Source organism: Strigops habroptila, chromosome 9 (assembly GCF_004027225.2).
Source record: "Strigops habroptila isolate Jane chromosome 9, bStrHab1.2.pri, whole genome shotgun sequence".
In the NCBI taxonomy this organism is placed as follows: domain Eukaryota; kingdom Metazoa; phylum Chordata; class Aves; order Psittaciformes; family Psittacidae; genus Strigops; species Strigops habroptila.
The window spans coordinates 2238558-2258420 of record NC_044285.2 but is presented as its reverse complement, the minus strand read 5'-3'; the positions used below and the strand labels follow the sequence as shown (position 1 = coordinate 2258420).

The following is a 19863-nucleotide window of genomic DNA, read 5'->3' as shown; positions in this document are numbered from 1 at the left end:
AAAGGAAAACCAGTCAGAACAGTGTTTCCATCTGCTGACATACGGAGCCAAACTTGCTCATCTCTTGGCATATGGACCTAAATCTGCTGGTGTTTGCCTGTGATGCTGTCCACCAGTCTGTTACAGGTTGCCCTTCGTGCATTATTTGTAGCCCCCCACATGTAAGTTGAGCCTCATGTGTAAGCTGGCCCACTCAACTGAGCTATTAGAACTTGTCCTCCTTGAGAGGGCCCCGGTTCAGCTTCCTGCTGTCAGGTTTATGAGCAAGATGCTGTCCTGCAGCATGAAGTTCTCTTCTGGAGGTTGACTGATGCTCAGCTCTGTGCTGGCTGTACCGTTGTGTGGCCCTCTGGGATTCAGGAGGGACTGGCAAGTGGAGAGAATGTAATCGTGAAAAGATGTAGACTGAACTGGTGTCAGTAGGGTTTAATGTTGTCAGAACTTGCTTAGATAATGCATGTCAATGTTAAATGTGGCTTCAAAATGCAAGAATACCATTGTAAATAAATAAAACCCCAACAACCAAAGCTTCTTACATTATAATTTTATGTTCTTTAGACTTTTAAAGTTTCTTCTGGGTCAAGAACAGGAAATGCTAATTCTGTGGGCCCATTTACCTTTGTGGTTAATTACAAAAGGCACTAAACGACAAGGAAAGGAATGTTCTGTAACTAAAGACAAAGTATATTGCTGCAGAAAGGCACTAACGTGTTTTTGCTGTGTTTTGTCTCTAGATGAATCAAAATCCTGTAAGTTCATAAAAGCATCATTTTAATTGTTTCTGAGCCCAGTTTGGAGTGTAGTTCTCTCTGGAAACTCTCCTCTTGCATAGAAAATGCTGTGTAAGATTTCTGGACTCGGTTGCAGCCAGCAGCTCCAAGGCAGGAGGCAGCACACAGCAGGGATGCTGTCAGTGGACCCTTCTAGTGTGTTAGCTTTAGAGTATTCTCCTCAGATCCTGCCTTGGGAAATTGAATTGATTGGAAGATACCAATAAAAAGCAAATACATTGTCAGGTGTCTGGGTGCTGGGTAGCTTCTGTGCAGAAGAAATTCTTGCCTCATGGTGTTATGATAATGCCCAGGGCCACGTTTCTTTTAGAACTAGGTTTGTGCCTGAGGGGAAGAGCTGGGCTGAGGCAGAGGAGGCATATGCACCTCTTGAAGAGATTACAAGACGTTCTGTAAATCCTGGAAGCTTCTTTGTATTAACTAGCTCCCTTTTCAGTGTCATGTATCCATCCCTCTGGACTGGCTAAGGACTTCTCTAGAATTGCACAGCTGTCTGGGATGAGCTGTGAAATGTCCTTTCATTTTCTTGTCTTCCTTTCTAGATTTGTCCATATCGTACCAGTTAGAGCAGACATTTTGAAGGATGCTTTGGCATTCCTGTTGCATTTGGCAATGTGAATCTCTGGTTTCCAGAGAAACTGCTGAAGTGCTCAGGCACTCTGGAGTTAAAATAACACAGTGTGCTGCAGTGAGAGGGATGGGAAGACAGCAGCCTTCCAGACAACACACTGATTGCACTGGATGCCTTGTGAGGAAAATGAAAATGCTCAGAGAAAGACAAGCTTCATGTAAAACTCCAGGGAGGATTCAGGGTTTGCTGTGCTATTGTAAGGAAGGAACAGTGGGGGATTATCAGCTAGGAAAACACTGAAGGTAAAAGTTAAGTCTTCAAAAGCCCAGGTGGATTCTAGAGCATGTAAGATGAATATAAAGAGAATGTTGTTTGGTTCACTGGCAGAGGAATGCTAATGTTGTTTTTTTGCCATTTAATTATGAACATGAAGTATTCTTGAGCTGTAGAGATAAGTGCGGATTTATGTCTTTGTTCAGAATTGAACTAGTAGATGTGCAGAGATAAGCAGTACAAATCTAGAGGCCATGTCTCTTGCTTGTTCAGGCTCTGCAGTGCTTCCAATGTGTTTCACAAACATTGTTTTTTCACTTTGCTTTTACACGGAACTGTAGGTGCAGATTCCTGTGTAGCCAGAATCTCTGCTGCCTCATTCACTGCACCGTCTGCTTGGGTTTTGTGGGTTGGTTTGTGTTTTATTCCTGCTGGAATTTTAAACTGATGGGTCAAGCTGCTGGACTGGCTTCTTCCTGTTCACCATGCAGTGTGCTGAGGTCTCTGCAAGCAGTCAAAACTTGCAGAAGGTTCAGCTCTCTGCCCAGGTGGCCTCTAAAAGTCTCTCTTTACTGAAGCCTTGCTCAGAGTTACTCAGTTTGTACCATTCTGTTTTCTGCCTGGTCAACAGCTCCACAAACTGCCTGGTACCTCTGCTGTTCTGACAGGAGGAAAATCTACTGAAGAGAGCAATGTTTATAAACCAGTTGCTTTCCTAGGGATGGGGAATTTAAAGTACACACAAATACGTGCCCATGTTCTTCCTCCTCCATAAGGAGGAAGACTGTACCTGGCAAAAGCAGCCGGGATTTTCTTTCTAGTAGAAAGAAGTGCGTAAGCATGACTTCCTTTGTGTTAAGAGCAGGGAGGAGTTTGTGTTAGAGCACTCTGTGGATTTTCTATAGGCTGATGCTTACTCCAGGCAAAGTGGACAAGCTGCAAGCTTGCTGTCCTGTAGCTGAGCTTAGAACTTGTACACACAGAAATCATCCGAAAACACTGTTTCCAGTGTGCCTGGACAGTTTCATTTACCCGGAAGGGTGATGTTATGAACCAGAAGATACAGCCACAATTTCCAAATGTAGTTAACTTTAGGCTTGGTTTTGGTTCTTTGAAAGGGGGCTTAGGGGGGACACACCGAAGACCTAGCTTTGTCTTCATTTCCAATCTCCATGGGTCTTGTTCAGTGAGCCATAACCTTCTGCATGGGGATCTTTTTCCAGTGATGAGGAGTCCTGTTAGTATGATCTTTCCAGTGCCACCATCTTGTTATCACCAACTAAGGTCAGTTCTTCAGTCACTGAAATGAGAACAACCTGGAATATATTTGTGTTTAAAAAGGAAAAGCAAATGAAAATATGCTACAGACTATATAGACCTCTGGCTCTGCTCTTGAATAGCAGGGTCTAAAGTGAAATTCTAATAGTCTGAGCTGATCTCTTTCTTCAAAACCAATTTATAGTACTCTTTTTTCTGTAGCACTGCTTGCAGATGTGTACTGTTGGTTACTTATCTTAATAATACATTGGTAAAGATCAGCTAAGCAGAGAAAAAACCCTTACAGCTACAAAAGAAACACTAAATAATTGTTCTCTGTACCTTTGCATTCAAATAGCTGTTATTAGTTGCTTAGTTACCAGTGACCCTTATTAAATTTCTATTTAGAAACAGTGATGAAGTCAAAATCCTGCCGGGATCTGTCACAGGTAAACACAATCTCAAAGCATTTCAAATGCAGAATTTCAATAATAGGATAATGATTTTTTCAGAGCTTTTAAACAACCTCACTCCAACACAACAAACAGACAAACCCAAGAGCATCCACCCCCAAACAAACCCCAGAACAGCAAGAACACACTCCAAGAACTGTTATGCTAAAGGATGGTTTATGTTACGTAGCTATGAATGCTAAGTTAAGGATGATGAAGTGGCTGTTGTAGTTCATTTACCTTTGTAAAATAAATATAGAGCCTCTTTAGTGATTCTTTCTGGGCAAAAGCAGCTGTGCTGACATACACTTTAACGTTTATATCTCATCTTACTCATTGCAAGGAGGATGTAGATGCTCAAACTTAATATTTGAAAGACAAGGAACAGGATGAAAGAAAAACTGAAAACTGACATCCTTTTTGCATCAGTCTGTAGATAAATAGCCTGTGAAATGGATTTGGGTAGGGAACCACATCTCTTCTCTGGGGATGTGATTGTGTCATTGTTAGAAGGGAAACAAAGGGAGACACGTGGTAACTCTCACCTTTCATGTTACTTTCATTGTCAAAATTCCCATTTTATCTGTTAAAAATATAAATCATCCATTCATTTTTTTTTTTCCAGATGTTAAACCTTCTAACATTTTGGTAAACTCTAGAGGGGAAATCAAGCTTTGTGATTTTGGTGTCAGTGGACAACTGATAGATTCTATGGCAAACTCGTTTGTTGGCACACGCTCCTACATGTCTGTAAGTACAGATTTTATAGCTTTTGAGTTTACTCTGTATTCTGGTAGAAATACCATGATTCCAGTAATCAAACAAGAACCTACTATTACCATTACTACTGCTGGTCATAGTTCAGCACTTCCTGCATTCCGGGAATATTCCAGTATCAGATTGTATGTGGGGGGAAGGAACTGTTGCAAGGAAAGCCAAGCAACTTGGTATGTTTTGTAACGCTACAGCAGATGTAGTTGTGTCCTTGTTGCAGAATCCAATTAGTTAATGCATTTGGGTTTTGTATACATGTCTCCATAAAAGCTCAGTATTTATAATTTGCTTTCCTTCCCACTCCAGAGAGTGTGGTTCTCTTCCCACTCCAGCATTTTGCTGTGGTCACACAGGCAAGCTGCTGGCTCACTAGTGATCCTGTTGTGCCTGCTCCTGGGAGCCCAACTTGCTGCAGCAGCAAGAGAAAGCATGGGAGTGGCTGCTGTGGACAAGGCCATGGCAGCAATCTGAGCCTGTTTGCCGGATGTTCTTTATTCCTCTCTATGAGGAATACCTTGAAACTTGCTCTTCAGAGAAACTCTTTGCATTATGTGAAAAGCACAGTTAATGGAAATAACAGGTCTCATTCTAATGTACACACCTTGTGCAGCAGACAACAAATTAGCTCCTACAATAGAATGTTCGGAGGTTCTGCTCTAAGATGGAAACTGTGTGGGCTTAAACTATTTTTTCTGCTTAAAGCATAATAGTGCTTTAGCTTTGTATGGGGCGTGCACTTCAACAGCAAAGACAGTAGTCCCTTTTTTTGTCATGTAATATTGGTAATGTACTTGAAATAAAACTGTGGCTTATGTTCCCACATACATTCGGGGACTGTTGCTATCAGTAAAAGAAATTCATGGCCCCCTATCTCTTCTGGGCCCTTGGCATACTACTGGTTCTCCCTTCTTTCAGTAGGAGGAGTGAGAGCAAAGTGCTGTCTGCTTTTGGTGTTCTTCACTTTATTGTTTTTACAGACTGAGATTTAGCTTTGCTCTCTGTTGTCATATGTCACAGACCAAGCCATCGTGGTGATTCTGTTGATTTTGATGGTGTCTGAAGTATCTTTTCTGGCAGCAGCTCCCTTAGCATATTTTTAGCCGAGTCTGTTGTCTTACCCACATCCATATTTATAACGCAAATGATAAAATTTAAGCCTATTTCACTTTAGCTTGTCAGGCCATAATGTGCAGGTGGTTCAGCTGGCACAACACATGCCTGTCTTCTTATCGTGTATATTTTTCAATCATTATACTTCCAGGAAAGGTCTGTGTCCTGTATAATACGGTATCATTCAATAGGTATGTTATATTTTATTAGCATATTGATAGATTATAAAGCTCAGCAGTTTCTTTAGAAGTTATTTGAATATGGATCTGAAACTGCAGCATGCATGTGTAGAATAGTTCTTGCATAAATGCATTTCTGCTGTAGGGAGCTATCAGAATGGCATCAGCTCAGAAGTGTCACAAACCACAGGACTATTGCTAGAGCACCAGGTTGCTTTTGGACACAGAATTAATAAAGTTACCTTTCCTCTCCTTCCCAAAGCAGAAAGCCAAGAGCAGTTTCTCAGGGAAACCAGATGAATCTTTAGTTGCCCATAGTAGTTTTGCTTTCTTGCTCTTTAGTTATCCCATCGTTAATATCTGCAATATTGAGATATAAAGCAAAAGAAATAAAGCAGTGACATAATAGCATCATTTTAAAGAATTCTCAGTGTGCAGCAGTGTACGCAATGTTTGTGGGACTTCTGGAACTCCAGATGAGAGATTGAAAGAAAAAAACCAGTAAGTTACTCAATGGAACATGTCATTCTAATAGGTTGAGGTTTCATCTTTCATTTTATCCAGGTTATTGCAGAATGCAGGGGGTTTTCTTGTCATTATACTCTCTCCTCCCTTTTCATCTGTTGTAGCCGGAAAGACTACAGGGAACTCACTACTCGGTGCAGTCGGATATCTGGAGCATGGGGCTGTCCCTGGTGGAAATGGCTATTGGCAGGTACCCCATTCCTCCTCCTGACTCTAAGGAGCTTGAATTGATGTTTGGCTGTCCCGTAGAGGGAGATTCACCAGTCACAGAGACCTCACCCAGGCAAAGAACACCTGGTCGACCAGTAAGCTGTAAGTTGCAACAGCTTCTACATTCTTTTCTCTTACCCTTCTCTGTCAGCTTAAAGGTCTTAGTGTCTTCAAACACCCCTACCACAGAAGGAGAGTAACACTGTACTTTTCTACTTCTACAATTTCTCCTTAGCCTATGGACCAGACAGCAGACCCCCAATGGCAATCTTTGAACTTCTTGATTACATTGTCAATGAGGTAATGAACTTTTTGCACTTGTACTAATACTGCTGTAAACTTGCCCAGATACAGGGTGTATAATTGGTAGATCTCTGGGTAGGTTGTGCACCGCCATGTGATGCTGAATGACTGATTTATTTCTTTTTAGCCACCTCCAAAACTGCCTAATGGTGTTTTTGGTTCTGAATTTCAAGATTTTGTTAACAAATGGTGAGTACTTTCTCTGTGGCTAAGTTGGGAAGGGACACATTTGGGACCAGCCCTGCTGTCTTAATGTATCAATGACTTGACTCTCTGAATCCTGTTGTGGTTTAAACCCAGCTGGTAACTAAGTACCCCTGCAGTGGGATGGGGGAGAGAATTGGAAAAAGGGTAAAAACTTGTGGGTTGAGATAAGAACAGTTTAATAATTGTAATAAAAGTAAAATATAATAATAGGAAATAGAGGAAAGAATAAACTCTCTCTGCCCTCCAAAAACAAGTGATGCACAATACCATTGCTCACCACCCGGCCTGTCCCTGAGCAGTGAGCAGCCCCTTCTGGCCAACTCCCCCCAGTTCATATACTGGGATGATGGTCTATGGCATGGAATATCCCTTTGGCTAGTTCAGGGCAGCTCTCCTGGCTCTGCTTCCTCCTGGATTCTTGTGCCTCTCCTCACTGGCAGAGGATGAGAGACTGGAAAGTCCTTGAGCAGGGTAAGCATTACTTAGCAACAACTAAAACATGGTGTATTATCCGCATTGTTCTCAGACTAAAGCCAAAACACAGCACTGCACCAGATACTGGGAAGAAAATTAACTCTATCCCAGCCAAAACCAGGAAAATTTCTACTTGTGACCATGGCAAATATAATTTCAATTAGTGTAATCCTCTTTCTCTGACTGTTAATGTGCCTAAAGCTCAATTTACAGGCACCAGCTTAACAGCATATGTATCCAAAGAAAAAACCCCAAAGCTTAGAGACGTTCCCCTCCTGAAGATATGATTTCTGCTGCTGTGTGCAACTTAGAGTTCTCAGCATTGAAGACACCATAGCACTTATGACTGATCACATGCCACAGTTCTAAAGGAGGATCCTTACTTTCAAGGGTAACCCTCACAGTGTTCTGCAGTGACTGTTCCATGTGATGCACAAGTCTTGCAGGCTCCAAATATTTGTTTTTCAATTTCCCAGTGTTTCACTGAACTAACAACTTTATCACAGCAGCCATTCACCCATCTATTTACTTTTCCAATTGCACTTAAGTGATACCAGCACTGTACCAGTATATTCAGTGCTAAGCAAGGCAGTTTGAAAAGTTAATTTATTAAAAGCTACATATAGGTATTAACTGCTACCAAATGGAAGAACAGTAATGCAACAGCCATACTTGATACAGAGCTTGGAAAGACTTGGGTAAAAGAAACTTGGGGGATAAAGCGGTTCATAGTGTTGAGGCTTTGTTTTATTGGGAATTTGATCTCTCCAGCTTGGTTATAGACACTCACTCCTGCCCCCATTGGAGAGTATCAGACAACTCAATGTTATACCTAAAACTGTGCCTGTGAAACCTACAGAAGGGACTCATGTACAGACCCTGATCTGTGTTTGAGGCACTGCATTACCTAATGCTTTTATCTAGAATGGGATCTTCTTAGACCAGAGCTGCACACCAGCATGATGTAACCTGATCTTTAAAAGATAATACATGTAATTTGCGTAACACTTTCTGTTTTCCTAGTTTAATTAAAAATCCTGCTGAGAGAGCCGACTTGAAGCAGCTGATGGTAAGTGAAGGCTCTGAACTTGAACTAAGAGCTCTCTTCCATGCAGGTTGGATTCCTCAGCTGCCCTGAGATCAGGATGAGAGCATGAGGCCTAGAGTGTAGTTTGTGGCCCTTGACACAAGCAGCTCAGTTTGGGCAGGGGCTGCTATTCTGGGGCTTCTTTTCAAGGGGTTACAGGTTTCACAAGCTTCCAGAACAGGGACTGTCAAGGAGACCAAAATGGGTGGGTTTGGGAGTCTGATAATCACAATAGGTATGTGATCTAATGCTGTTAATGAGCAAAAGAATTCTCTTTCTTGGGTTTCTTGGTCAATAATAAAGTATATAGATTATTACTTTCAGGAGGACAAGAGAACAAAATTCCATGTGTTTATAGACTAGCTAAATGTATTTTAATCATCTGTTGAAAAAGAAGCAAATTTTATTCTTCACATCAGCTTTGTTTAGCAAAAACTATAAGCTACTAGACACAAACATCTTGCATTTTTTTCTCCATGAAGTGACCTTACTAGTTTCATTGGATCTTTTCATGGCCTGAAGTGTAACACTAGCACTTAAGTTCTACTGCAGAAAATCAGGTTTTCCCTGCTGTGATCCTGTTGTACAATAAGGGTACAAAATGCAGTCAGACTCTTCTGGTTACAAAAAGCCTCTCTGTGCCCAGGCAGACATTTTGCAGAGTATTATCTCAAGTGGCTGAGTCACGTCCTTATTGCATACTCTGGTGTAAGTATTGTGCACTAGGCACCGTGTAGGCAGCATTCCTCTGGAATACTGTGCCATGTGTACATTTCGTATGCTGGCTATTCCCGGAACCCTGCAGAAAAGCTCTCCTGGTTGCTTTGTGTGGTTTGCCAAATCTTACAGCTAGCTTGAAAACTGAAAGTGAACTGGATTTATGCTATTTCAGGTTATTCGAAACTATTACTTAACAGATTTGGGTGTTTGAATACTGATGATGTTCTCCTCTGCTCAGATTCATGCTTTCATTAAGAGATCTGAAGCGGAGGAGGTGGATTTTGCAGGGTGGCTCTGTTCAACCATAGGCCTTAACCAACCAAGCACCCCCACACATGCTGCTGGAGTCTGAGTGCTGAAGAGCTGCTCCTGTACTGTACATCTGTTAACAACGATGCTATTTTGGTCCTCTTTCCTCAGCTTCTACCTGTTCAAACATGTATTTCACCTCTTAAGGAAGAATGTCTTTATAGCATGTGCCAAATGGTTTTAAACTTTGTCATAAACTAATTGGTATTGTATTGGATGACATTCGTTCACTGACCAAACTGTAAGATGTCTAAGTTCCAGTGCTTGCTGATTTTAAGTGATTATGGATATTCTTTCTTAATGAAGATATCACTGGGGGTGTTTCCTCCCAGCTTGTTTGAACTTTATCAAGATCCTTTGTAAATCGTTGGTACTTCAATCATGCTTACCTAATCTCCCATGCAGAAAGGGTTAGGGATGCTCTGAATCTGTATCTGTCGAGCATGCTTTTGCTGCTGTCAAACTGCACCTGAAAGTTAGGCCTGATGGTTCCAATGCTGTTTGTTCTGAGATCTCTCTTCACAGGTCTAGATGGCAGGAGCTCTGCATTTCTTGGAACGTCCAGGGCACTCTTCTAATTGTAGAACTTGTTCATATTTCTATATTTATTTTTAAAGCATATCATCATACTTGGGTTTAGTGATGTATGTCTTTCTAATTGATTTTTAAAAGTTAGCTCTTGGGCGTGTCCTACAGCATCAAGACAAAGATCCAGGCAGTTTTGGCTTTCTTTTAACCTGAAGTTTCATGACAGCTGTGTTTAGTGTCTAAAGTGTATGAAGATCCTCTATTGTTTTATTCTCTCAGATGTTTAGCAATGGGTTCTCTTAATAAATATATTATCAAATAAATTCTTGAAGCTTTTTTTAGAGACTTAAGAACTTAACCAAAGCCTCAATCTGAAGGTGTGTGTCCATTACACCCCCTTTTTCTGTATATACCCTGTTTCCTGGGTTTCTGTTGGAGAGAAGCCTGACTGCAGAGTTGTGTCTGTGTCGCACAACTCTGTACAGCCTTCAGTGCTCAGTTCAGTCCTGTCACCCCCCTGGCTGGGGTGTGACAGGTTGTGGCACGGGAACATTGTGATCCACCCAGCCAAGGGCAGACCTGCTTGCCTACATCTGTCACTACACTCATTGCTTCAGGTACCACAGTGTATAATGCTCATTTCTGCAGGTTATTTTCCTTCATAAGCTCAGCTTCCATCAGCTGCTGCTGTTCCTGTACGACAGAACCAGGAGTGTGTCCTCTGCACGGAGATGTAGCTGTGGTGAGCAGCACTAGACAGAGTTCAGCTCCTTGATGTTTCAGAGAAGGAAATGTCTCAAGTTCTTTCCCAAAAGGAATCCCCATCTGTCTGGATGTGAACTTCCACTTGGCCAACAGTATTGAGTATCAGAGAGGGATAGAATAGCCCCTCACCCACTCACAGCAGGAAATGACTCACTGACACATCTGAGGCTTCTTTCAGCTGCTCCTCCCTTCAGTGTGACTGTTTAGTAGTGCCAAGGCTGGGTAGTGTTTAATTATCTGTCCTGAGCTTTACGTGTGAATTACACAGGAAAGCTACAATAGTACTTTTCCCTGTTTGGTAAAAGAAAGGTGCAGTATGTGACCAGCCAGGGGGAGAGACTGAACCCCCATTTTACATGTTTGCTCCCCAGACAGCACTAACAGGAGCACGGCAAGTCCAGGTCCATGTGGACACCCCGGGAAGCTACAAAGCAAGTAAAAGCCAAATAACCCATCTCTCCTCAGCCAGTGGCAGGAGCTCACGGGAGGTGGAATCCTGTGTTCTCACCACACCTGGGATACTCAAGGCTCTAATTCCTTTCCTGCTCTTAAAAGCAAACTTCACAAGGGTGTTCATTCTGTTTTCTCTGAGTTATGCCAGAGGCAGCAACAGCACCTCCTGTTGTGCAGTAACAACCAGAGTATAAGTGACGATGACAGTTGACAAGAGTGGCTGAGTTAGGATATTACCTTTATTGTTTGTTTTTAATCAGTTTAAGAGAGTTTGGATTTCTGTGTTTTAAACAGGAATTGATAAAATAACCAGCTGCACCACATGGTACCTGCACTGCAGGAGGAGGAAAAACATCTTGTCTGTCAAAGAGCAGCACTGGCTCCTTACAGTGCCATTAAAAAAGATGGGAGGGACTCACTTTCCATTTTATAACTAAGTTCTTAAACTCCTCCTTGAAGATGACTTGAAAGCAGAAGGGGAAATTGCATTATTTATGAATTACTAAGGAAAAAGAAAGTAACACTGATTGAAAAATACTAGTTCCTTATTACAAGGAGCACGTACAAGGCTATTAGCTGCTACTCTGAAAAAGCAGTAAGTAGGTAACCCTTCACTGTGTTGGTCCGACTGACAGTGTGTGAGAGCACCAGCAGGTACAGAAAGAGGAAGGAGTAAACCCTATGCTCAGAATGTGGCTGAGGGTGAGAACATGGAAGCCAAAAAGCCTGGACATGGCTTTTCCTACCTTGCAATTCCCAGTTGAGGCAAATGAGGTCACAGCACAATCACTGGTTCAGCACCAGCCTCTGTGGCCTGGTTTTATTTCTCAGCATCAGGAAATAAGAACAAACTATTGCTGGTAGCAATAGATGTTAAATTAGTCTGACTTAATGACTTTGGCCAGCCACACCCAGGGATGCAGTAAGCTACATTAGGTTTTAAATAGGGAAGGGATTATGCTACATATTTGTGCAGCAAATGTTCATTCTTTTAACGTCTAAGACATGACACTCACATGTTCAAGTGTAACTTCCCAAGACCCCAGGAGTCCTGCACGTTCTGTAGTTCATATCCATGCACAGGACAAAATGAAAACCAGGTGGTGAGTTTGAATGAGTAAGCAACTCATGAGTCTGTATTGAAACCATCTCAGATTTTCGTCTCTCAAGAATCAGATTCCTCCTCCTCCTCTTCTTCCTCTCTGTGGTCTTGGAGACTTAAGTGTAACTCGGTTTGGTTGATGGCAGCCTCGTTGTCCATCTGCCCAAGAGTCTGTCATGATAAAAGTGTCACAATCAGCTTTATAGTTACTAAGCAGGATGAACGAGGTCAACTGGAAGAACTTTAACTGCAAACCCCCCCTCAGCTGCTCACACGGGCACTGCTGTCACCTCGGTGTCACCCCCCGAACCCCCCCCACACTCCCCCTTCTCACCCTGCAAAGCCTTCCCTCACCTTCTGAATCTCCTCTGCTGCTCTTGAGGAAGGGACCGTCCCATTCTCCTCTCTGGACCTGATCATGGATTGCAGGGCCAGCTCCTCCACCTGCAGCACGGGAACACGGACACCTCTGCAGCAATTATTCCATAGAATCCCAGACTGGTTTGGGCTGAAGGGACCTTAAAGCTCATCCAGTTCCAGACCAGGTTGCTCCAAGCCCCTGTGTCCAACCTGGCCTTGAACACTGCCAGGGATGGGGCAGCCACAGCTTCTCTGGGCACCCTGTGCCAGCGCCTCAGCACCCTCACAGGGAAGAGCTTCTGCCTGATCTCAGTCTCCCCTCTGTCAGCTTTTCTCGGTCTCTAACTACGTACAATCCATCATTTATGATCTCCAGCACCAACAGCCGCGTTCCAGCCCGTTCCACCCCCGGCAGCTCGGACACGCCGCGGGCCGGGCCCGGCCGCGCTCAGTGACGGGGCCGCGGGGTCCGCCCGGTCCCGCTCCGGCCCACCCCGCTCCCGCTCCCGGTCCCCCCCCCCACCCCGCGCACCCGGAGCCGCGTGAGCTGCTCGCGCAGCGCCGCCTTCACGCGCAGCAGCGTCTCCTCCTCCCTGCGCAGCTCCTGCAGCCGGCTCAGCATCCTCCGCCGCGCCACGGCCCCGCCCCGCCCGCGCCACCGCGCCCCCTAGCGGCCCGGAGGAGGCGCCGCAGCCTCCTCCTCCGCCCCTTGCACGTTTCCGGGCAGCGGCTGCCACCGTGCGGCCGGTTCCGGTCACAGCCTCACGGTTAAAACGGGAAACGGGCAAAGCCCGGCTCCAGCGGGGTTAGGGGAAGACACCCCCCCCCGCATCCCTTCCCCTCCGAACACACGACAAACACAGCACCAGCACTCTCTGCTCCAAGAGGATTTATTGCCGGTGATCCCCGACACATCCGGGCACCCCCCTGCGGGAAGCTGCCCGCCTCATGCTTCAGCCTTGGCCTTTGCGGGAGCCTTAGCTGCAGGGGCCTTGGCTGCAGGCTCTGCCGGGGCCTTGGCTGCCAGCTTGGCCTTGGCTTTCTTCTCCTCCTTCAGTTTATGCTGAAAAAAGAAAGACACAATGAGATGATGAACACACACCCAAGGTACCGATCCCCCCGTGCCCGGCCCCGGTGCACTCACGTTCTGCGCGTGGCGCAGGATGGTGTTGCGCCGCATCGTCTTGGCATATGGGTTCAACTTGATCATGATTCTCAGATTCTTCAGTGGGTTCTTCTTCAGGACCCTGCGGCGAATCTTCTTCCTGAGGAGAACAGACACACATTGTATCAACACCTCAGGTTACAATCCACATTCCGCTCAGTTTTCCCTGAGGTCTGGGGAATCCTAACTCCTTGTATTTGTACCCAAAACGTAGCAGAAGCCCAGCCCCACCCTCTGTCCCAAGGGATTTAGGCAATTAGTGAAATTCCCCTTTCATTAGATAAAACCCCTTACTTTGGAGCACGCAGGGCCTTCTGGATTTCCTGGCTTCTCATGATTCTTCCAATGTCTGTGTTGGTCATCTTGTGCATTGGCAGGCTGTGAAACAAACGTTCATCCTGTCAGTCACAGAGTCATGGGATAGTTTGTGCTGGAAGGGACCTTAAAGCTCATCCAGTCCCAACCCCCTGCCACGGGCAGGGACACCTTCCACTAGAGCAGGTTGCTCCAAGCCCCTGTGTCCAACCTGGCCTTGAACACTGACAGGGATGGGGCAGCCACAGCTTCTCTGGGCACCCTGTGCCAGCGCCTCAGCACCCTCACAGGGAAGAGCTTCCTAAGGTCTAATCTAGATCTGGAACTCTCCCCCCCCTATCCTGTTCACACTCACTTGTAGTCGCTCTTGAGCGTGGCGGCCTTGCGCCAGGTGCCGTACAGATCATCCAGCTTGCGGAAGGCACTTTCTGTCCAAATGCAGAAACGCCCAACGTGGCCCCCGGGAGCGAGTCTGAGCAGGTTCAGCTTGTTCACGTTGAGAAGAGTAATTCCTACAGGAAAACGCACAAACCTATCCCTTTAGCTTGTAATTAAAATGAAGGAACGGACAACTATAACAGACGAGAAAGTCCACAGAAACAGAGAGGGGCTTCTTCAGCAAGTCAGAACTTCCACAAAATCATGTGTTTCAGAAACACGGACCAGTGAAGTGGAATCTCATCATTCCAGGCAGTGTCCTAACAAAATTCAGTTCATCCCAAGTTAAAAGTTACCTGGGATATTCCGGAAAGCTCTGATGATCCCATTGTCCTCGTTGTAGATGATGCAGGGTCCCCTGCGCTGGATGCGGCGGCGATTCCTCATCTTCCCCTTCCCGGCCCGCATCCGCTGGGAGGCATAAACCTATGGAAAAGTGTCATGGTGAACATTCAAAGGAGTCTCAACCCCACCAGCCAGGCACAATCAAGCTTCAGTCAGAACTTCACAATCATCACTGTGGATCTGCAACACGGACCAGTGAGGAGCTCATCATTCTTCACAGCCAAAAATGGATTCCTACTGCAGAGCTGAATCACCCGCATCTCACCCCAAAAACACACCGTATCAACTCACCTTTTTGATGTCATTCCAAGCTTTAAGCTTCTTAAGCAGGAGAACAGCTTCCTTGGTTTTCTTGTAACTCTCAACTTTATCCTCAACGACCAGAGGAAGTTCTGGAATCTCCTCAATCCGGTGGCCTAGTGAGGATTTTACAAGACAGGGAGTTACCCACTGACCTTGGCCGTAAGCATTTCTCAAGGTTACTGACTTGTGTGTGCAGAAATGGTACAAAATGATCAGAAGTGGAAATTAAATTCATGATCTGATATTCAGGCATAGTAACTACAGCAGTGAAGCCTCAGTGGAGTCTCACATACCTGCCTTGGGCAGTACTTGCAGTACCTGAGTAACTACTAAGCAAATCCTTGGCTTCCATGAGCAGTAATCAAACTGAACTGCCATGTGATTCCCAATCCAGTTTCCATAAACACAAGATTTGCGTCAAAAACGCAAACAAAAGTGTCTCCACATCCCCTAACTTCCAACTGTGTAACTGCAAAGTATCATCCCATGTTGTATGTAACCAAACCACCCCCCACTGAAGAACAGGCTGCCTCTCAACTATTTAGAAGAGAATTTAGTTATCCAGAAGAAACACTCTGAGCAATCACATAGTTTAAATGATGCCGTTCAGGCAACATAAAACGTTTCCAGAGACAGAATTCCCACCTTTGGACATGACGAGAGCTGGAAGAGCAGATGCTGCCAGAGCAGAGCAGATGGCGTAACGCTTTTGAGTTGTGTTCACTCTCCGGTGCCAGCGCCGCCAAGTCTTGGTGGGGGCAAACATGCGGCCTCCGCGACACATCTAGGCAGGGACTGTTAAGAACCACCTTGTTGAAGCTTCTTTCTCTAGTGTGGCACTTTAATCCTTGCTCAGTGTTAAGTGTTCGTCAACCACCTGCACCAGGACACTGACAGCAGGCGACTGTCACCCAGCACAGAGTAGGACGCAAATTACAACATCACGGCAGGATGGGGCATCACACCACGCACAACATCCCCGTCTGCACTGGGGATCAGTGGGGGCTCTCAATTTGCATACAGAAGGTTCTAACCACACCACAAATTTCCTACACCTGGTCATCCACTGTAGATTGCCATTACCTCAAGCGGAAGGTTCTGGTTTACATTTAGGTACTTCAGTGTTCTGGTTGATGGATGCAGCTATGAAAGGATACATTTCCAAAGGCGCCCTGGCCGGAGCGGTGAGTTCCACCCCCTCGTACTCGAGGAATACGAGCAACAGCTCTCCCAGTACCCCAAGATTCGGCACTGGTCTGATGACCTGGAACAGAAAGATTCTGATTCAGAACAGTGCCAACACAGGAGTTTTCCCAAACACAGATACACTGAATCCAGGAGCAGCCATCAGAACTTCCACTGTTATCATGTGTTTCAAAAACACGGACCAATGAAGTGGAATCTCATCATTTCAGCAAAACAAAACCCGATCAGAGCAGGGTAATTAATTCTTACCATATTAAAGATCTGCTCAGGTCACAACTGAGTACATTTACATACTAATCTCCAAGCCTGGCCCTCAGCTTGCAGATCTGAATGGGTACGGCTGTTCCTAGCAGGCTAAAATGCTGTGTGAAACACCACCAGCAATAAGTGCATGTTCCTAGCACAGATTTCTTGGGAAGCTGAGAGTGTCTGCACCTACAAGCTGCTGAAGCAACTCTAACAAATGCCATTTGCACAGGTTTCTTCTTGGCAAATGCCTCAGGTAAGTCCCATGTCGTCAACACAAAGCAGGGATTATTAAACACGGGTTTTCATCACACCTTCTCTACAGAATCCTACTGAACAGCACTTCTCTTACTTCCACCTTAGATCTGTTTCAGTTTTAGCCCACCTGCACCAAAGCCAAGGCCTAACACAAGTGTTTCCATCCACCCATCCATACCTGCAAGCTCACTGACAGCGTAGGGCTGCCGGTTGTTCTTGCGCAGGTTGGTGTGAACGAAGTTCACAATGTCGGGGCGGATGGGAGCCTTGAACACAGCGGGCAGGGTGACATTTTTGCCTGATGCTTCCCCCTTCTCCGAGTACACAGAGATCAGTGGCCGAGCGCAAGCCTGGAAAAGGAAAAGGAGAAACTCTTAAGCACAAGTAAAGTAAGTTTCTTGCATTCACTATTCACATCCATGCGCTATTGCTCAGAATGAAGGGGTCTTCAGCTCAGCAGTGCCAGCACACTGACAGCAGGCAACTGTCGCTGAGCACTGGATAAGACGCAAATTACATCATCACAGCAATAATTTTCATGTAAAATAGCGCTCCACAGCACAATCCACAGTCGGAAAACTATACCTGAGGTTTGAAGTTCAACAGATCTCCAAGTCATCTGGGCGAAATTAATCTAGAATTGAATCTCTGGGTTCTTTAGTAACAATTTAGTAACCTTCTGTAATCCCTGCTTGGGGCAGGGGGTTGGAACTAGGTGATCTTTAAGGTCCCTTCCAATCCAAACTATTCTGTTTTGGAATAACAAAAAAGGTAAAAAGAGCGGCTTTTTATAAAAACCATCCTTTCCACTCTACGTGGGTACCAAGGCTTCCGTGTGGTTTCGTTCTGCTTTAGAGACATACGTGAGAAAACCAGAAAAGCCCTGCTAGGCGGCGATGCAGGCCCCATCTCCCCCACCGCCCGGGGAAAGGGCGGCTTTTAGCGGACCAAGCCGATCCCTCGGCCGCGATCCCCTCTGCCGCCCGCCCCGGGTCCCTTCAGCCGGCCCGGCCTCCCCACACGGCCTCCACGCGGCAGGCCGAGCGCTGACGGCTCCAAAATGGCGGCCGGCAGGCCGGCCCACGCCTCCAGCCCCCGGGCTGCCCGCGGCACGGCCCAGCACAGCTCTGCCCGCCGGGCCCGGCTCCCACCAGCCTGGACCCACCGCCCGCCCCAGCGGCAGCCCCGGCCGCGCTCGGCTCCCGCGGCCCCGCTCACCATGGTGGCGGCGCGGAGCGTGTCCTGCTCCCGCCCGTCTCCGCCGCGGCCCCAACCGGAAAAGGAAGAACGCCTTACTCTTCCTTCAGTATGAGCGATGTCCTTCCGCACCTGCCCCGCCACCTTCTGCCGCGCCAACTGGCCGTCCCCTACTCCAGCCTCGGCCCGAGCGCCTTCGGCTATGTCGCGACATGCGATGCCGAGCTCTGTCCCTCCGGACACCTCTTTCACTCTCAGTCACCTCCCAAACAAGGGGACTCTTTTCTGGCGGAGGGATCCGGCGTGACGAGTCACCCTGTCTCACAGAAATAATATTTTTTTAGGTATTATTTATTTTTTCTCCACGAGAAGGTGTGCACAGAGAATAAACATCAATAAAACCTGCTTTTGGTGGAAAAAAATGCCCTTTTTTTGTCTTCGCGCTGATCACCGCCCCGAATGTAGTGCCGGGGGGCGGGCGCGGCGCGCAGTTCGGTTGCGGCGGGCGGCGGTGACGGTCATGGCTGCGCAGCAGCGGTGCCGGGCGACGGTTGGGCTGTACCGCTGCCTCCTCCGGTGCGGCTCGGCCCAAAGCAGCGGCCGCTGCCTGGAGGGGCCTCTGCTGGTGGGGCGGCTCAGCCGGGGAGGCTGTCTGAGGCGGGGGTGTCGAGTGGGGCTTGTGGAGAGGCTGCAGGGGCTCTGTTCGTAGGACTGTGTGTTTATGCAGTTAAGCTTATTGTTTAATGAGGAATGCTGAGGAAAAAAACTCTGTGTACCTTAAGCGTTAACGTACTTTTAATATTTTCTTTCAGAATATGTGAAGAAGGAAGGGAAAGTATCCCTGAATATCCGTATCTCTTTGAGGTAAACATATATATGAAAATACAGTCATGTAACCTGAGTGTGTATGCTTAAAATGTGCAGCCATTGATCAGCAGCTGAGGCATGTGCGAGAATATCGCGTAAAAACGAAAATTTACCTCAGCAACACCTCTTAAATCTGCCTCTACCTCAGGGCGGAGAGGTGCGGGTCTCTGGTCAGCACCAGTTCTCTCTGCCCTGCTCATTCCTATGTTCCACCTGCTGCTTTGCACCTGATAGGAGTTAGTTGTTAAAAATGGCTGTAAGGATCAAATACACATGAGAGTGTTACTGGGGAGAGGTTCAGTGGAGTGCAGAAGGTGTGTGGTAATGTGGGGAGGAAACAGTTGCTGCAGTAGCAGTGGATGCCCTCGGGTAGTGTTTTCATGCCTCAGAGTTGCAGCTTCTAATGGCATGCTTTCATTTAAGTACTTTTAGGGGGAATGGGATATCTGTATGAAAATAGCAATTGCTTATAATGGCTTTTGGAATATAGGAATGGCTGGGAAATGTCAGTGCTATTCAGTTGTATTAATCTTGGAATTTGTGTAAGTTTGGTAATAGTTTGAAAATAAAATCAGGTGCTGTTTAAGTATACAGTAATATGAAAACCAGACTAGATGCAAAGAATCTAACAGTACTTCTCTGTGTGTGGAAAAGCCCAAATACAGATTGGTATTCCTTCATTCTTGAGAACAGGCTTGACTTATTTAATGTCTCCAGTGTTTAGAGCTCTCATGAGACATTCAGAGAAGTAATTGATATTTAATGTTACTCTATATGAGTGTTCTCCATCTCAAGGATATCTGGTTGACTGCAGTTGTGACAACAAGGATCCCTCATATCTCAGGTTATCTGAAGTTTTGTTCATCAAATCAAACTTTAGCTTCTTAGAGAATCAACCTGTTAGAGATTGAATTTTCCATGTTGGTGAGTGAAAAGTTGTTGCATTTCCACAGCTGATTCGATTCCACCTATGGCGTGCAGTAACTGTGTTCTCCTGAAGTCAGACAGCCTTAGATTCATGAATGGTTGTAATAGAGTTGGAAAACAGTTTGTGGAATTAGTTAATTTTGCAA

The 19863-nt window shown here is 45.8% G+C and overlaps 3 protein-coding genes and 4 non-coding genes across 7 annotated transcripts in view; 1 reads left to right on the top strand and 6 right to left on the bottom strand.

Annotated features, from left to right (window-relative positions):
* MAP2K1 (mitogen-activated protein kinase kinase 1) overlaps window positions 1-10093 on the top strand; it is a 33683-nt gene extending 23590 nt beyond the window's left edge. The window contains exons 6-11 of the mRNA XM_030497199.1: window positions 3970-4094; window positions 6037-6244; window positions 6378-6442; window positions 6573-6634; window positions 8150-8195; window positions 9172-10093. Coding sequence (XP_030353059.1) covers window positions 3970-4094; window positions 6037-6244; window positions 6378-6442; window positions 6573-6634; window positions 8150-8195; window positions 9172-9285 — 620 coding nt within the window. The 3' untranslated portion in view covers window positions 9286-10093. The remainder of the gene's footprint in view (window positions 1-3969; window positions 4095-6036; window positions 6245-6377; window positions 6443-6572; window positions 6635-8149; window positions 8196-9171) is intronic.
* A 1116-nt stretch (window positions 10094-11209) lies between these two features.
* On the bottom strand, window positions 11210-13113 carry SNAPC5 (small nuclear RNA activating complex polypeptide 5). Its single transcript, XM_030497201.1, has 3 exons — window positions 12983-13113; window positions 12445-12534; window positions 11210-12261 (listed from the first exon to the last, which is right to left on the bottom strand). The coding sequence occupies exons 1-3, from the start codon at window positions 13070-13072 to the stop codon at window positions 12154-12156; spliced, it is 288 nt and encodes a 95-aa protein (XP_030353061.1). The 5' UTR covers window positions 13073-13113; the 3' UTR covers window positions 11210-12153.
* Window positions 13114-13322: 209 nt separating this feature from the next.
* On the bottom strand, window positions 13323-18197 carry RPL4 (ribosomal protein L4). The gene is made up of 10 exons (XM_030497200.1): window positions 17945-18197; window positions 16905-17076; window positions 16174-16280; window positions 15662-15800; window positions 15005-15129; window positions 14665-14794; window positions 14286-14442; window positions 13910-13993; window positions 13595-13715; window positions 13323-13513 (listed from the first exon to the last, which is right to left on the bottom strand). The coding sequence occupies exons 1-10, from the start codon at window positions 17945-17947 to the stop codon at window positions 13397-13399; spliced, it is 1155 nt and encodes a 384-aa protein (XP_030353060.1). The 5' UTR covers window positions 17948-18197; the 3' UTR covers window positions 13323-13396.
* Window positions 14550-14620, bottom strand: LOC115613383. The gene has a single exon (XR_003993384.1). It is a non-coding gene; the product is annotated as a small nucleolar RNA SNORD18 (small nucleolar RNA).
* Window positions 15866-15965, bottom strand: LOC115613369. The gene has a single exon (XR_003993371.1). It is a non-coding gene; the product is annotated as a small nucleolar RNA SNORD16 (small nucleolar RNA).
* Window positions 16360-16431, bottom strand: LOC115613384. Its single transcript, XR_003993385.1, has one exon. It is a non-coding gene; the product is annotated as a small nucleolar RNA SNORD18 (small nucleolar RNA).
* Window positions 17155-17255, bottom strand: LOC115613370. Its single transcript, XR_003993372.1, has one exon. It is a non-coding gene; the product is annotated as a small nucleolar RNA SNORD16 (small nucleolar RNA).
* Window positions 18198-19863: the final 1666 nt, after the last annotated feature.

What these genes read in the sequence shown, in the direction of transcription:
- SNAPC5 (XM_030497201.1), bottom strand. Translation starts at nt 13,072, where the DNA reads ATGCTGAGCCGGCTGCAGGAGCTGCGCAGGGAGGAGGAGACGCTGCTG. An exon ending in AGCAGCTCACGCGGCTCCGG is followed by an intron (nt 12,535 to 12,982) that starts GTGCGCGGGGTG and finishes CCCGTGCTGCAG; the next exon opens with GTGGAGGAGCTGGCCCTGCA. An exon ending in CAGCAGAGGAGATTCAGAAG is followed by an intron (nt 12,262 to 12,444) that starts GTGAGGGAAGGC and finishes TTATCATGACAG; the next exon opens with ACTCTTGGGCAGATGGACAA.
- RPL4 (XM_030497200.1), bottom strand. An exon ending in CGCTGTCAGTGAGCTTGCAG is followed by an intron (nt 16,281 to 16,904) that starts GTATGGATGGGT and finishes TTTCTGTTCCAG; the next exon opens with GTCATCAGACCAGTGCCGAA. An exon ending in CTTGGAATGACATCAAAAAG is followed by an intron (nt 14,795 to 15,004) that starts GTGAGTTGATAC and finishes ACTTTTCCATAG; the next exon opens with GTTTATGCCTCCCAGCGGAT.